Source organism: Pezoporus flaviventris, unplaced genomic scaffold, assembly GCF_033815535.1.
Source record: "Pezoporus flaviventris isolate CSIRO_AGI_PZ_B2104156 unplaced genomic scaffold, CSIRO_AGI_Pfla_v1 ptg000029l, whole genome shotgun sequence".
Lineage (NCBI taxonomy): Eukaryota > Metazoa > Chordata > Aves > Psittaciformes > Psittacidae > Pezoporus > Pezoporus flaviventris.
In genome coordinates this window covers 15,853,358-15,871,118 of record NW_026892577.1, presented here as the reverse complement: position 1 = coordinate 15,871,118, position 17,761 = coordinate 15,853,358, and the positions used below count along the sequence as shown (strand labels likewise).

At 41.1% G+C, this 17,761-nt stretch overlaps 1 protein-coding gene across 3 annotated transcripts in view; it reads right to left on the bottom strand.

Moving 5' to 3' along the window:
• The window catches only part of VSTM4 (V-set and transmembrane domain containing 4), a 454,962-nt gene that overhangs the window by 14,036 nt on the left and 423,165 nt on the right, over positions 1-17,761 (bottom strand). For all 3 annotated transcript variants that reach the window (XM_061459242.1, XM_061459243.1, XM_061459244.1), the window contains exons 3-6: positions 17,323-17,721; positions 9,315-9,383; positions 7,659-7,766; positions 3,575-3,608 (exon numbers count right to left, since the gene is read on the bottom strand). In XM_061459242.1, the coding sequence (XP_061315226.1) occupies positions 3,575-3,608; positions 7,659-7,766; positions 9,315-9,383; positions 17,323-17,721 (610 nt within the window). The remainder of the gene's footprint in view (positions 1-3,574; positions 3,609-7,658; positions 7,767-9,314; positions 9,384-17,322; positions 17,722-17,761) is intronic.

Genomic DNA, 17,761 nt, shown 5'->3' with positions numbered 1-17,761 from the left:
GTTCTGTTCCATGTACTCAGTCCAAAACCTAGGTTTGCTGCCAAGCTTTATTTTTTAAAGTGTTTAAAAGGTAAAATATTTTCATGATGTATAAACAAATCACACCAGTTATGTAAACTGAGGGTTGCATTAAAATAATTTCAAAGTCTGCCTGCACTGTTGTGAACCTATCCCACAACAACCATTTGTTTCTATATTAAAAACAAAACATGAAATGGTTCTAAACCAGCAGGAAATGAAGCTGTCCTGACTGGCTCCCTTTGCCCAAACATAGCAAACTGCAAAGAACAAAGAATGCCAAAAAGGGGACAAGAGTGCTTTTTTTAATGCTTTTGGTTTTAATAATCCAAGGTCATTAAGGCAGATGTGTAGCTTAAAGATACTATTATTCTGATACAGCTACTTTAAGCACAATACATGAAAAGACTTACTGTCAATTCATTGCATTGGTTATTCCTGCTTTGCCACTGAAAAAAAGTGAAGCTACAGAGAAATGTATTTGTGGCTTGCACTTTTCTTTTAAATGCCAGGGCCATACAGGGTTAACTAATTCTGGGAGATACAATAACTGTACTTGCTGTCTTAGAACTGAGCTCCTCAAACTAAAGAAGGCTCAGAAAAGACTCCTTGGCTCCGAAACACTGCCTCTTTGTGAGCCTGTCTTGTTCTATTTCTAAAAGGAAAGTTAGTTTTTTATCTCCAGCTCCTCCTCCAGCCTCCTGGCTTCTATTTCAACAGTGTCACATTGTGCATTTCTTGTGGGATCTAATGAGATTTTTGAGAGCAAGAAAAACAGATGAATTTGGGGGGAAAACCTGTGGAAGGTGTCTAACAATCATGGCACTGGGGCAGCATGTTCTCTGGAGGTCATGACTGTCCCAAGAGATGTCAAACTACTACAGTTTTGGGTTTACTATCCTTATTAGAGTCAAGGAAGTTGGACTTTTCCTGTTGTCATCTAAGTCAGCTATTTTCTCTTGTCAAAGGTCTGCAGAGGGATGACAAAAAATCCGCTTGAGTGAACTAGGAGCTGCTTTGGTATCTTCCAAAGAGGGAAGCTGTGTGAAAGGTGCCAGGGATGGACTAGGTACTCAGTTCTGGTTCAGTCTGGCAGAATTTGACCCTGCAGTGTTGGACTGGCAGTATGGAACCAGGACATCTGTATGGGCATATTTCTGGGTGAATACTTTTTTCACCTTGAGCTATTTGTTTCCAGAAGAGCAGCCACCGAAGGACTAGGGAGTTCAGGCCAAAACAAATACAGAATACAAATAGAAAAAAATAATGCCTATTTTCAAAGCTACACCTCCTGAGGCTGTCTGGGTTTGAAAACTGACCAAATGATCTAATAACAATGAACAAAATAAGAAGGACAATATTTAAAGGGAAAAAAAAAAAAAAAAACTCCAAAAATTGAATTACGTGGTTTGAAAACCAAAATAGCTATACTTTTTATTTAGGTATTTATTTTTAAAATGTGGGAAAGAAATGGGTTTAGGTTAACTCTTTTTTATTTTTTTCTTAACTTGTTCTTGGTCAACTAGCAAACCAAAACCCAAACATTTGCTTTATCCTGCCCAGGAAATCTGCATTTAATTTTTTTTTCTACCAAGGCCATTTTGTGAGACCTGGAGCAAGTCATTTAGCCCTTTATGCTTCAGATTCTAATAAAGGAAAAACACCATTATGATGTCAAGACAAAATATTCTAAGATGCTTAGGTATTACTGCAGTGGGAGTACAGACATTTCTTAGACACGAAACTATCAATGCAATTTTGAAACTGGATTCTGCTTTGAGTTTGAAATATCACTAAGGGAGTTGGAGCTGAGCCTCTCTAATCAAGGGTGAATTTTGCACAGCATAGTCATTTTGACTGACAGGAATCTCATACAAATGAGTTTGGCCTAAGGGATATTTAGACACTGGAGTTTGGGTCTAAATGTATGAATCAAGTTCCAAGACAAGGAATCCACAGGTGAAGAGAGATGAGTTCAAAGGAATTAATGGTTTGTGTTTTGAGCAGAGAGTATAAAATAAGTGGTATCAAGTGTGAAAAAATATGATACTGGTAAAAATTTCATAGCTGTTTAATTTGCAACCCTGAAGTCAAGGAACTTTACACATGCACTTGTGGGAGTGGGGCTTTCATTAGCATATCTTGTCACACTTAAATGCATGAAACTGTATTTTTGTCCATATAGAGTTATGCATTTCTTGTGCTTCAAGGTATTCCATTTTACAGTGAAGAAATCAAGTTGGCTCATTTTCCCCCGATATTCAGCCATTAAAGTTTAGTGTTTGCAGTAGTATCACACATCTATTCCCAAAGAGTCAGATTCTATAGCACAAGCCCTTTTATCTGAATGCCATGCTCCATAGTTTCAGTCATCTTTTCAGTCTGGTCTCATTTTTCTCCTTGTGTCCTCTACTGATTTTCTTTGATTTCCTCCCTCTTCCCCTTCCTTTTTTTTGTTTTTGAAATTCCAACTTTGTCCCAGCAGCTGATAGAGAAGAGGAAAAAAAAAACCACCCAGGGGAAAATGAAAACTGCTGAGCTGTCTGTAAATTTTTGGTATGGTGCAATGGCTGGTCAGGGTCACAGAACAAAGATCTTTCCATGAATAACATGAAAGTTTCAGTTTGTACTGGCCTTTCCTGAACTCTCTTTTATTGTGACTTTATTTACATCCGAGTGTCAGTTAGATTGAATACAAAGATAATCCCATGAGAATGCACTAAAAAATACACTATTTGAGGATGTAGAGTATGCTGTGCTTGACATTGAATCTCATAGAATCCTTCTAGATACTATGAGAAATAGTATCTGTGATACCAAGTGATACTGGGTTTAAAGTGCAAGGCTAAAAACACATGTTTTATGTCACTGAAAACTGGGCAACAGCTGTTCTTCTGAGTTGTTATAAAGCATCCCTCTTTAATCTTTTTTATTTGTAAAATACTTCTGTCTTTTTTTTTTTTCCTTTACTGCATTCCCAGCACAATTTATATCTCAGGAAAATCATATGATGGAAATCAGTTTTATAGCACCACACAATCAAAAACTTGTGGATGTTGGTGCTATTTAAAGAGACAGGGATTAATGACTGAAGCAAAAGTAGAATTTTTTCCATCACTTGGAGTCTTCAACTGGGAATAGCCTGTGGGCCTTGAAAAACTGCTTTTGAACTCCAATCTGTTTTCCTGGGTGTGGGAATAACTGGGTAACATTGTGGTTTGTCCTATATACATGGATGGTTTAAGTCACTACGATCTAGTGAGGCATCAGGAAAGCCTGTCAAACCATACAGGATGAAAGCAGGCTTCTCCAGAAAGCTCAGAGCCTCAAGAAGCTTGTCACTGAAGCACCTGCAGGACCTACAACTAGATAGCCCAGATAGATCTCCCTTATCATGCACAGCAGATGTCGGCTTTCAGGCACGTTCATGAGTCATGGGCCTGGGATCTTCCTGTAAGCATTTTGGAAAATATCACTCATCTTCTTCAGCACAGATAGCAAAACAAAAACAAAATTGGTGCCTTGGGTTATAGCAAAGAGAAGTGCAATCTCCTACCTGTTCTGGGGGCATTTCACCAGGTAATGTTTCACTGTTAAAGGAAAGAAAAAAAGAAGGAAAATGTGGCTTCACACCAACACAGTTTATGAGTTACATGAGGCACTGCAGATAGACCTATGTTGCTGAGACTGCAGAGTTGCCAAGTTGTTACACTGGGAGAGCTTCTAATCATCACCATAAGTTATATTGTGCATTTAAAAACTGACTAAAACACATAGGCTTGGGAAAGAGGAATGTATCAAACAACAGCAAAAATCTGCTGTGGAAGTGCTGGGCAGCACACATTCCAGTGGTCAGCCCAGCCAAAAGACAGCTTGGTAAGGACATGCACAGCAGGCCAGTAATTTTGCTTTGAAGACTTTTATTTCCCTTGTGGTGCCTCTATTTATTTCCAGAAGCCTGAAATAAACCATTTACCCACAGGAGCCACTACTGTTCCTAATGCAAGCTAGACTGTGGCCTCAGGCATAAAGGGATTGCCTCCTGGAATCAGATCAGAGGTCCAGTCCAGCCACTATCCTGTCCATAACAGCTGTGTGCGTGAGCTATATAAATCCTTCTGCTACACATTCCTTTGACTCAGTAGTCCTGAGTAAGGGCAGCTCCCCCCACTGCAGCCACTCAGGAGCCACGGTTATTAAGATGTTCTTTGTAGCTTAGTGGCTTCTGTGCTCTGCCCAAGCTGTGCAGCATGCAGAGACATAAAGGCAGGAGGAGAGGCTCTGGCTCTTCTGGTCAACCTACTGCCAACTTATTTCTTGGAAGGAAATGAGGGTGCATCCCTGGGCCATGATATGAAGTTGGATACAACATAGACACCACCCTCCCTTTATGTTCTCCATTCTTTAAAAGGCCATGGAGACCAGACAATAGTGCACTACATGATCATGCCCCTCTCTACAGGAAAGTTTTCATATTTCATCTTACCTCGATTCTTCCATTCTAAAGAACCTCCTAGGGGGCGTATTTTAGTTCTAAGGAAAGGGAGCTGAGAGCACTAGGAACTGGGGCTAACACAGAGGCCAAGTCTAAGCTAGCTTCTATCTGGCAGTGCTTCCATCTGTCTGTCTGGCCTTTTAAAGATATACAGCAGAGGGGTAGGTCTGACCCTTCAGGAGTAAGGGGATGCTCATGCACGCTGTTGACATGCTTCTATTGAGCATGTCTAGGTATGTATTATTTTGTTTTGCCCTGCACTAAATACTCCAAGCCTTTGAACCAGGGATTGGGAAGAGCAACCACTCCTGTAATAAATGGGCATAGGCTTCTACATAACCACAAAGGAGCTGCCAGCTGCAACCACTGCTGCTTCCCACAGAATCCCATAGCTAACCTGTGCCATGAGACAGCCCTAGCTGCATTGCCAATCCAGTCAAACCAAGCAACCTCCTTTGGTGAGGAACTGAGTTCAGTATTACCCTTCTCATGTCAGAGCCCTGAGGGGAGCCAGAATCTGCTCAGGTTTCACAGACAGACACTCCAGAGGGATTATTTCCAGCTCCCTCTATTGCAAATCTCAGCTTTTAGTTTGCGTATGAGTTGCTGTTTATCCCAGGCTGGGCTGTTCTTGTAGAGGGCTGGGCAGAGTTTTCCCTCCCTCTTCTCCCCTTACTTGGGTGTCTGCCTCCACTCCCTATACACAGTGATAGGGCAGGGCAGTTCATCCTCTTTGTGGTGTTAGGGCTGAGGAACTGGGGAGAGGAAGTTGGAGTAGCAGGAGAGCTGAAGGGGCTGTTGCTGTCTCTGTGACAGGGGTGGGGTGCCTGAAGAGGTTCAGGGAGAAGCCCTGATGGAAATCTGCCCAGCAAGGTGAGGTAAGGAGATAGTTTTCATTGTCCTGGGCCCCTGACCTGGTCTCAAGAACAGAGCCAGGCATTTCTTGAGGGGCCTCAGAGGGGTGGTGTGGCAAAAACCTCACTGAAGGTGGAAGGCAGCTGTGCCTGTAGCCTGCCTGGAGGTTTGGGGTGATGCAGAGGGAGAATTGCATTGCTGTTCCTGTCTTTTCTCCTTTTCTCAGGGAAGGACGGACTTCATGATTTCACTGCAGGCTCTTTTCACATGAATACTAGCATCTGCCTAGTCCATCCCAGGATGGGCATACAGAGTGCTGAGGATGGAGAGGAAGTAAGATAACACTTTTTGAGGAGTGATGCCTTATTCTAACAGTCTGAATGAGAGAGTACTGCTGTTGGCTGGCAGGGGAGTATCATATGGTCAGACCCTAACCCCTGTAAGGCGTTTCTAGAGGATGTAGAGGAGTGTTGAGAGAGCAGGGAGCTCTTTGTGCCCTATGCCCATACGTCAGAGTGGAAACAGCACCCTCCAGGAACTGCTGCTCCCTGGGGCAGAAGTTCAGGGCTGAGCGTGCTACCCTGGCCCAGAGGCTGTGGGGAGAAAAAGCAATATGGGGCTGGTGGAGACTGTGTCTGTCACTGCTGCTTCTTCCACTGCTGCTTCAGAAATTTTAATTCCCTGATGCCTGACTGGATGCTGAGGCAATTAATGTGATTATGGAAAATACTCTGATCAGCTGGTCCTGGCTGAAAGACTTGCATGAAAATCTTATCATTGTATCCTGAGTACCTGTCTGCTAAGCTTTATTCTGTCATATTTCCATTGAATCCATAAGTCTAATGTTGCCAGTGCTTATTGGAAAATGTTCAAAATCTAAATAAAAATTTGGTGAAGCCTGCAGTTATTCAGATATTAAGGTAGTGAAGAAAGGATCCAGCAGCTCAGAAGAAATTACTTTTTCTCTGTTGTATATGCTTATTCTGTATTATATTGTATATTAGTTCTATATTTAACTGGTATTGGTTCAATGTAAAGAGACCTCCAAGTTGCTTCTATGCTTACAGTAATGTAAATCAGCAAAAACAGAGACGAAGTGTAGCCCAATGTTTGCCCAAGAAAAAAACAGGGTACATCAACATGTCTACATCAGCATGTCTACTGCTTGGAGCTTCAGGGTGACTCACCATGACCAACATACTTAAGTGTGGGTACTCCCTTGGCTCAAAACCAGGGAGAATAACGTTGATCTTGTTCCTTCCTCTTGGCAAGCAGAGCTGTTGGATTCAGTTAGAATCATTTACTCTACTGAGCGCACTACCGGGAAGACGGAGCCACAGCCTGAAATATGTTTGTGGTCAGGCAAGGACTTCTTTGTATACATCTATTTTTTGATTGCATGTCTTCTGCCCTGTGTATCTGAGTCACTCATTCCTTCTTGGTATATGTGTGGTGCTGAAGAAGCAGTGAAGTCATGATTCTCTCCTGTCATTAACAGGACAAACCACTAACTCTTTTTGAAAGTTTCTGTGCAGAGATGGTCCTTACGCTCTCCTCTGTCATGGTGGCTGCTAAGGATGCTGGTATCTCAATGCCACAGCTTGTGTGAGGTATCCAAATAAACCACTCTTGAATCAAAATGAAAGTAGAGCTTGCACCTGTTACTCCACAGATCTGAAATAGCACTTTGGTTATAACAGGTCTGCTTTCATGTAGCCTCTTTGAGAAGCTCTCTCTGAGGAAGAAAATAATGAAACAGTAATCCTTGATCTTGAAAGATTATTAAGAAAAATCAGATCCGACTAATGAAAAGATGCTTTAGTTTCAAAGAATGTTACAAAAGAGGGAGGGCTAGTAACAACCATCCATATTTCCAAGAATATTGCCAGCTAGTCTGGAAAGGAGAATAAAACAGGACAGAATAAGACTGCTTTGAAACCCCTCTAAATATCTGCAGAAATGTCACTCATGAAAAATGTTAGCTAGGTCTGATCAGAATGTAATTTAATGATACAGCACTTTGTCTTCCTTGAAAGAAGTTCCAACAACCTTCAATCTATGTTTATGCAAAGCTGAAAGTTTTTAAAAGCCCAATGCAAATTTAAAATACCTTTGTTCTACTTTTGCTGGCAGAAACATTTTTTTTTTTCTACGAAGTTTTTGTTGTTGTTGTTTTTATTAAAATCAAGGCAAGGAGTTCCTGCTTTCCTGCTTTTCCTGCATTCTATTTCTACCCCCTCTACCTCTTTGGGAAAGGCCTTGAAGACAGCAAGAATGACATTTCACTCACCTGTGGACCTCCTCCTGTTCAGAAGTGACTGACAGAGAATGACAAATGTAAAAAGGAGGACGCTGATAATTCCTATTGAACACACAAACACTGCATACACGTACAGATCTGAAAGCCAAGCATAGATGTCAGTCACAGTTGCAGCTGTATGCTTCACGCTTACAGGATAGAAGTTACACCTACAATATCTAAATAGGCTCAAAAGATTTAGTGTAACTGTTCAAAGTAATTTGAGTCTCCTGAGACTTTCATATAGTATCCTGCTCAGTTTAAAATTTGGTTGGTGGTTCCATAAATGCAAAGAGGTGTGCTTAAAGTAAAGTAAGAGGGCTTTCATGAGGGAGGAAAGAAGCGCTGACTTGGCGGAGCTTTTTTCCTTTTATTTTCTTTCCCTTTTTGTTTGTTTGATGGTTGGTTGGGTTTGTGTTGGTTTTGGTTTGTTTTGTACACCAACAAAAAACTAAAAGGAACTCAGCTGGATTATTTCCCAGTTAAAACAGCTGTACTTTTTAAAGCAAACAAACCAAAAAACCCTTCAAGCAAACGCAACAGGAAAAGTGGCAGTGGGGAGAGTACTGAGTGGCTGAGGAAGAAGAAGGAAGTCTGCCATTGCTTCTTCTGGTGGCAGCACTAGCTTGAAACTTTTGTGTATTTTTTTTTCTTTTTCAATCTACAGCCTCAGTCTCCCTTTATGGCTTTCATTTGGGTGCCATAACACATTCCCAGTGGAGCTGACAGGAGTGGTACCATGGCAGATCAAGATGGAGTATTTTGTTCAGAAGGAGAAGAAATCTTTAATGACTTATTTCTGCTTTTATTAGAACTCTAAGTAGAGGACTTTAAGGATGCTCTACCCATTAATGCCTTGAAATGTCCTAAGGGAGCTTTACTGGCTTCTTTCCTGCTTCACAAAGAGGAAACTAAGCCTCAAAGGTCAAGTGTTCTTGTAGAAAATAGCGTTGCTGGAACTAGACCCCTGACCTGCAGTTCTGTGCTTTGTTCCCCCTACACAGTACAACAATATAGTTTGTAAATTGTGGTTTAAACAGCAAGGCTCCCCATAGAATCAAGACCATCCTGCAAGCAAGCAATCCTGCCTGGCAGGCAGTGCAGTGGCTGCAAATGCTGTGCTGGTGCTTTGCTGATGTTCCAGATTGGGGTGGGAGGAGGAGAAGGGAATCCCAACTGTGTGCAAATTCTGGATTTCAGTCTCCTGGACAGAAAATACTGCTTGCCTTGAAAATCAAGGGAGCTTTAAGTTTCTCTTGTAGTGCAGAGCATGTTTAGTAAACAGTTTCTAAGGCTAGCAGTAGCATAGTGTGCTCAGTGCCTCTTCAGGCATGCTCAGCACCTTCCCGAATAAAGGTTTGCATTTGTGTTGTGTGATTAGCCAGACATAGGTTATTTTCCCATTGACCATCACAAATGTATGAGAAACTGAATGTATATGAGAATATATGAGAAACTGAAGCTGGACCTTCCATTCTCTTTCCTCCATCACCCCCTGTACCTTGTGGGATGCTTTCTCAAGCAAGGCCTGAGTTTGCACAGGAACTAGCAAAATTGATCCTGATTGAGGGATTTTAGTTGTCCTGTAGCACTGAACTAAATCAACATCTTGTATAGAACCAGTAGCTGTTATAGACGCATCTTTACCTTCAAAAAACTTCCAAGCTTCATGTTTTTTCTTGAAAGTGGGATCATCACCAGGTTTCGACGAGATCACTGGAAAAAAAATAAAAAATAAAAAAAAAATCCATGACAAGAACTGAAATTGTATGGCAGAAAAAGTTGGGACCTCTTGAAGTAAATGTAGTTCTGCCATAGACTTCAGTACACCATGATCTTGTTTTACCTCACAGGACATTTACCTTCCAATAAAACACTTCAGTTCTAAAACAGCGTTATAAAAATGTCTTCCAGTAGATCTCATCTGGCTTAGCACCCCCATGAGGGCTTCATTGCTTGATATTGCCTCCCTGTTGTCATCTTACCCATTTATACATGCAATGTGTGGCTCTTCAATCGAAAGTTAAATTCAGTGAAGAACAGCAAGAGAATAGAAAGGCACTTTAGAAGAGCCTAGCCCTTAGAATAAGATGACATGTTCTTGTAAGGTCTGGCTTTGTGGGAGTCTGAGTATCGGAGGGAAAAAGCTGCCATTATGTACGCAGCTGGTTCTGTAGTTATTCCGGCTCTGTGTTCTAAGTTAGCCAGAAAGACTGCATGACCACAAGTTGTACCAGCTCACCTTTACAGCTTAGGAAAAGAGCTGACTGAATCACTATGTTCTAACCCAGTGAAGAGGGAAAATAGCTGCAGAGTTTGCACAGAATTCTCTCTGTTTCAGAAGGAGGAACAGACTACAGAGCTCTACAGACAGCAAATGGATGGATGTCGATATCGTAACAGCTGTACAACCTAGCACTAGAATACAAATGGTCCGACTGCTGGATCACTGTTCAAAATGTTCTCTGCTCACCCCAGCCAGACTGTTTAAGAATGCTGACTTTTCTTGATGACATCAGATTAGATGATGTCTGACATGTTAATCCATGATTTTTCTTCTGCTAGCAACCACTGCAATGCAATAAGAGTCCTCCATATTGCCAGTGAAGACTGAACATCCAAGAGATTTTCACATGGCAAAGCATTACAGAACAAGTATCCTACTGGAAAAGTAACCCATTAAGGTATGCTCCTTAGAGATGTAAGGTGTGGAGTTAACTCAATGGATATGGAACTGCTTTAGGGACTACTGAAATCTTCTGTTCAGTTGTGATGGGAAGCTCATCCTGAATATTAGCACATCTACTAATTTATTACAAGAAAGTATCACACATGTAGATTTTTGGCAAGTGTTTTAGAATAACTGCGCTGGGAAAAAAAAGGCTTTTGTTAATTCTTGGAAATAAAAAAAAAATCTTGCCTTCCTGTATCTTCCAACACTTTTACCATTAGAAAATGCCACATGCAACTAACATTTAGTATAACTCAGACACTGTTCTGTGGGAAACTCTGACACATGAACTTCCCAACAAGACAGACTGTTGCTATCATCTCTATTTGTTTATGTTATCTATGCCAGTAGGATTGTAATTGGGACTGCCTGATTTTCTGCGTTTGTCCTCCTACTTGTAGTGTCTTCTCTTGAATTGTAAACCATTTGGAGCATGTATTGCTCTTCTTAAGAAATGTGCAGTACATTGCATAATGGGCTTGAGGGATTAGTAAACTGTAAATGATAGTTTGAAGGTGCTGCATATTGTTATGAACAGACTACTCACTATTTTGAGTTTTCTGATAGAAAGGCAGTGGGAGAACCATCTTTCTGATGTTTTTTTTTCCTCAAATATACGTGTTTTCTGGTGTATTTTTTGCTGTAATAAAGATCAGTAACTTGGTTTTAGACTAACATTAACCACACAAGTTCAGGAAAAGGACAGATGCCTTTGAGAAGAAGATGTGGGAAGGGGAAAAATTTGACCTTAACTTAGAAGGAAGATGTTGCATGGCTGGAGTAGAAGACACTTCTTGGCAACATCAGGACGTGGATTTCTCTTGGGTTTACTGCTAAGATTTAACAATAACCTTTTTAAAAATCCTACTTGATATCTTGTGTTCACTACACAGAAAAGGACAAACCAACAGTTCAAATTTCAGCTGGGCCTTCTGAAAATACTACAGAGTTGCTGTAGCTGACATGTGAGTCCATGAACAGAAGACTGTAAAGAGTCCATCCCCATCATATGAGGCTCCTTTTCTGAAGAAATGTATCCATAGCAGCCTTCCAATATTTGAAGGGGACCTGCAAGAATCCCAGAGAGCGATTCTTCATCAGGAACTGTAGCGATAGGACAAGAAGTAATGTGTTTCAACTTAAACAGGGGAAGTTCAGGTTAGATATAACGGAAGAAGTTCTTCACTGTGAGAGTGCTGAGGCACTGGAATGGGTTGCCCAAAGAAGTGGTGAATGCTCCATCCCTGGCAGGGTTCAAGGCCAGGTTGGACAGAGCCTTGGGCGAGATGGTCTAGTGTGAGGTGTCCCTGTCCATGGCAGGGGGGTTGGAACTGGATGATCTTAAGGTCCTTTCCAACCGTAAACATTCTATTGATTCTGCCCCTGAAGGAGAAGCCAGGTATGTAGCTAAACTTTTAGCTGCCATCGTTGCACATTTAGAAGCTAGCACCTGTAACTTAATTGTTTTTCCACAAGTCTGATATGTGTATCTGTATAAATTTATGTATTGCAAAAAAAAAGTGTATTTGCAACTTCTTAATGGCCTGCATAAATTTACACCTGCAAACTTACTACCAAGTAACATCTGAATAAGTTAATAGTGGAATATATTCTAGACCACACTACAGTCTGGTAACGCATTTTGCTTTGTACAGTGCTGTGCTAGGTGGATGACAAAGGCTATGTACTGAACTGCTACAGGTTTTTTCTACTTCAAGATTCTGAAGAAGCCAAATGACCCTTTTCCATTCCCTCTGGAAATCTGTCTAACACAGTCACCCCCTCTTTCTGTGTGAATAAGAACAGGGATATAAATGCTGTTTCTGCATCCATATGATACGCAAGGTTGTAAGAAATTTATCTGGTGCTTTAATGTAAAGATACTATTTTGAACTTGGGCATAACTGTGGACACATTAACTGGAACAAAATATTAGACAAGACGGCAACCGTAATGTGTGTGAACACTGTTCCCTTATTTGATAAAGCACAAGCAGTACAATTTTAGTATCACAATGCTTCAGGCAATTTGTATTGCTCCTTTTGTTTCATCCTGGATCTAACTGTAATATAAGTGAATCCCTTTGCAATAAAAACTGTAACCAATCATAGTATAAAATACAAAATGTGTTTGGAAGAAAATTTCCTTGAAAAGCCCAAGTGCTACCATTGGGGAAATTGGAGACTTTATCACCACTCTGGAAAGAGTTGCCTTCCCTCCCATGTGTAGCAAGTCCTGTACACTCACAGTGCATTAACAGAATGTTAGCTAAGGAGGTCCTTTGTTTGCAGTAAAGAGGCTTTTAGCAGTAAAACAGTTGCTATGGCATTTAAAGATATGTCATTTTTCAGATGTCTTTTAGTATCTTCAATCTGGATGTAGAATTAGAATAAATACTCCTTCTTGGGGGGCTGGGGTGGTGATGATGTCTGCCTCAGATCCCCACAGGGCTTATTGTTTCTGTGTTTAGTCTACAGGTGGGCCTGACTTCCTTCCTTGTCTCAGGATTCTGGCTCTGGTTTGGGTCACGTTTGAAGCATTGAGAAGCAGTACAGCTGACCAGTGTGGGAAAGATGAAATCATGAGCAACTTGGTGTAGCGGAAGGTGTCCCTGCCTGTGGCAGGGGCTTGGAACTAGATGGTCTTTAAGATCCTTTCCAACCCAAACCTTTCTGTGTTTCTGAGTCTCCAATACCCACCCTGATTTTGTATTCATAAATCATACTAAAAATTGGGAGGGGGGGAGGGAATGGTGTTTAGGGGGTAGACTGAAAATTTACAGTTTCCCTTCTTTGCAGTAACTAAATTGATCTGGACTCACACTTTGGCTATGAAGAAAAATGAGAGATTTCTATGTTTAGTTAATAGCCTGAGCAGCAAAGAAAGATGCAGAATGTTTTTTTGTGAGGAGGGGTATGACACGTGATCTCATGATATTTTATATTGCTTTTTCTTCTGCCATCCATGCTGGAGCATGTCCTTCCCCTTCCAAACACTCCTGACAAATCCATGTTTCCCTATAGGCATTTAAGAAAGTCCATCATTCAGTGAATGAGAACACTCTTTAAACTGCTGACCTCCCCCATGAAATGACATTATCATAGAAAAAATCTAAAAACTTGTCCATCTGATTTTCTCTCTTTTTTATTTTTTTCCTGTAAGCCTGCTTATTATTCTGCACCCTTTGGGCACATCTACTGGTCTATTTTGCAGGTTCTTCATGCAAGAAACATTACCTGTTATCCATTGCATGTTTTAGTGTACTGCTCGTGGAGACAGCTACCTGGTCTGGTGCAACTGAAACAGCACTCTCCTCCTTCACTGGTTCTCTCCGTCTCTTCACATCAGACCTGGCCTTCCTTTCCCTCAAGTTACCCTCAGAAATTCTTCTTCAAAGCACTGGAAAAAAAGCTTAGTCTATCCTCTGGAAGACTCTGGGATTGAACGATGGCCTCCTAGCCTTGCTTGTAGGCTTGCAAGCTTCAGCCTTGACCATCCATTCAAGGCACTGTTGAAAGTGGCCACATTTGGTAGCTACTTTCAGCCTCTCCTCCTCCCCTGACACAGCATTTGAACCACCTGTTCTTTGCAGGCTGAGATGAGAGAATTGGCTTCCCTTCCCCACACCAGTCATCAGCTTTGCCCCTTCCCAAAGGTGGGAGGCTGAGGCAGTTGGGATGATCAGACCTCCTGGTTGCCAGTGGCTGAATCTCCCCTTTCAGTCAAATCTACAGGAATGAAAGAAGAGATCGGGAGAGGAGGAGAAGAGCCAGTTCCTAGCCAAGTGCAGGAACAACAGGGAAGAACAGCTGCTGAGCATGAGACAAACTATGCCTGAAGTCTGTAGGGCTAAATCATGCATGCAGTAAAGTTTCATTTCATATCCCTGTGTGGTTACAAAACTAACCGCTGTGCCTTGGCTCCAGCCACTCAACATGGGGTCAGTGCTTATAAAACTTAATGCCCTCCAGAGATTAAGATGACTGAGTTCAGGAGATGTTTTCACTCTAGTGTTTTTACTCTTCCCTGTTTAAAAACAGAAGAGTGAAAACAGCAACAAAAATCAAAGAAACTGTTCTTTGAGCTGTGAAGCTAATGAACCCTGTGCTATGTTCAGGAGCCCCAGTTACTGATTACGATGTGGAAGGTCACTGGACAAAAAGATGGCAGCTCAAGAGCAATAATTACCTTTTTTACTTCTTACAGCTTTCCTTCAGTGAGGAAGTTCATACGGATCTTCTCTCCCTCCCCCCTCCCCCCAGACAATTTCACATTACTTGTACAACCTTAATATCTTTAAGACTGTCATCTCAAAAATCAGCCCATGGATTCAGAATGGTGCAGACTAGTTGATAGTGTGATCATGTAGGCTTTGGTTTCTTCAGGAGATCAGGTTATGGATTAGAGATGGCATTTGGCTGCAGGATTACATTTCTGACCCATGGTACTGATTGCCCTGGTGATTTGTATTTAAAGAGCCTAATGTACTTTGGTGGAGTTTTCTTTTAAGTCCTGGTTCTGTAATCTTCTGTGCAAAAGAAGCGTTGCTGGGGGTCTGGGTGTTGAAGGGATAGGCATTTCCCTGGTGGAGACAGGTAAAGGGCTTGGGTTCCCATTTGGACTTGGGTCCTGCTTTGTTGTTATTTATATTTCTGACTGTCTACAGTCAGGAAGCAGAGGCAATCCAAAATGAATGTCATGGAGGTTTTCCAGACAAGTTTTGCATGCCCAGTAAGACAAAATAGTTTAGACTAGGATTTTCTTGCTGTTGCTTAAAAATGATCCATCATCTTTGCTACTAATCCAAACAGAACTTCAGCTTTGGATCATTAGTATATTTCCTCGTTGCTCGTAATAATCAGCTAATTAAATTATGTTAATGCCATGATTCCTCAAGGCATTTTTAAACATTTCTGGTCAACATGAAGCTGCTTTTTATCTCTTGTTATATTGTATTTTTCACATCTTTGCTCTCAAACTTCTGATAGATCAAAGTGAAAGTTTGTGGTACCTAAAAGCTACCCATCGGAGATAATACACTCAAAAATATTATTTTTTACTGTCACATTTCTCTCCCTGCTGTGTTTGTAATCCAAAAATAATACAAAAAACCTGAATGACACTTGTGAAGCTGGCATTGAGGGAATATGATTTAGATTAAGACTACATAAACATGTTCAAACCCATCTTGAAAAGGCCTGTAGTCAGTAGAGTTCCCTCCGACCAAAACTGGTTTCAGAGGAAAGCTAGGGCCATTTTCACCAAAACACAACATAGATAAGTAGGATTAGGGTTTTCCAGCTGCAGGAACAACCTTTTGGATTCTAAACACAGCATCAAATTTAGCATGAACAGGAATGGCAGAAAGTTTGTAAAATACAGTTTCCTCCTACTAGTTTTTCTGTGATTGCTGGATGAGCTTCTTGAATTTCCAGACACATGGACCAAGCACTCAACCTTGATTTTTGGCAATATCTTTACAGCTGACCCTGTGGTAAGCCAGCTTTTCTGTTTATAAAGCCACAATCAGGGGCTAGTTTGCCGTCTAGCCCTAACAGTACAACTGCTGAGCTCAACCACTTCTTCAAAGGCGTCTATTCTCTATGTCCAGTTTCGTACATCTCTGAATGTGTAGGTGTGGTGGTGTTATAGATTTGAGATAACCCATCCCAAAGAGGAAGCTTGTTTTCAACTTGGTTTAAACCCACACTTGTTGCTGGTCATTTCTTTATCTGAAGTTCAATGTCATCAGGCATTCACTGCTTTTCTAGCTGTGCTTTGTGGCTATAAGTAGTATAAACAAAAGTAAAAAAGTGATACTAGGAATGTTATTTGCAAAGTGCCGCTGGACTAGAACTGAAAGCAATGAAAACACCAAGAGAGATGCCAAACACAAATCTAAAATATAATGGTTCTATTTCTGTCTGACCCACTGCATATTCTTCAGAAAATAAGTTAATTTCTCTCTGTTTCTCTTTCTTTGTATTTAAATAATAATAATGGCATTCATTTATTCCCACTAGCAAAGCTGTAGAGACCTTGTATTGGGTCTGACTGAGGTGGAGTTAATTTTCCCCACAGCAACCCTCATAGTGCTGTACTTTGTATTGCTAGCTAACAAGGTGTTGATAACACACCAGTATTTTGCCACTGCTGATCAGTGCTCATAAAACATCAAGGCTGTCTCTCCAACATTGCCCCCTAACTAGTAGGATGAGGATGGGCAAGATCTTGGGAGGGGACATAGCTAAGACAGCTGATCCAAACCAACCAAAGTGATATTCCATACCACGTGGAATCCGCTGAGCAACAAAGGCTAAAAAAAAGGAGGAGGGGGAATGGCATTCACTATCACAGTGTTTGTCTTCTGGAGCAACCACTACACCGATTGAAGCCCTGCTTCCCGGGAAGTGGCTGGGCATCACCTGCTGATGGGAAGTAAAATACAATTTTTTTGTTTTCTTTTGCTTCTGCACATGGCCTTTGCTTTTACTTTATTAAACTGCCTTTATCGTGACGTACAAGGGTATTTTCATCTCATTTTCTCCTCTCCCTGTCCTGCTGAGGAGAGGAGCAACAGAGTGTGCAGCCAGAATCCAGCCAAGGTCAACCCACCACAAACCTGTAGTTGAATGCAAAGGAATTTTAATTACTGCTATTCTGGTAAAAGGCAAAGGAAATAGACTATCTTCTACAAATCTCTCAATCAGCCTTCTCACTTCTTTGCATTTTATTATGGGCTGAATAATGCTTAAATTGTAATGTGTAAGTAAAGAAGTTGAGTATTAGGTTTTCTTCTCATATCCTCTTATAACACTTAAAAATAACCTAACTTCAAATATCTTATGGATGAACTTGTAAGAAAATTTTAAAAGGCCTCATGGGACAAGAAAAATAATAAAATTGAAATCAGTAGTCTCTCACCTCTTATTTCAGTAGCTGCTGTGCCATTTGACCATGCTGTCCATTTATTCCTGTGTTTGCCAATTTCCTGGACTTTGCATATGTAATGTCCTTGATCTGTTTGCTGGAGACTTAGAATAAGAAATTTGTACATAGTTCCATGTTTCTCTTTAAGAAGATGAAGTCTTTGTTTGTGGAAATGATGAGTATAATTTCCATAATACTGGACAGACCCAAACTTTGTCATTTTGATCATCAGATACTCCTGAGTAGGTGACGCAGCAAAGACCCACCGCACAGCCAGCAAATTGTCTGTCTTTCTCTTTTGAGAAATGTGGCAGTAGAGGGTAGCATTATCTCCCTCAGAGTATCGCACTGTTGGTCCTGGAGAGACTGTCACATTTAAAGCCCCACAAACATCTGCAAAGGAGATAAAAGATGGTGAGAGCCCTCCATGCTG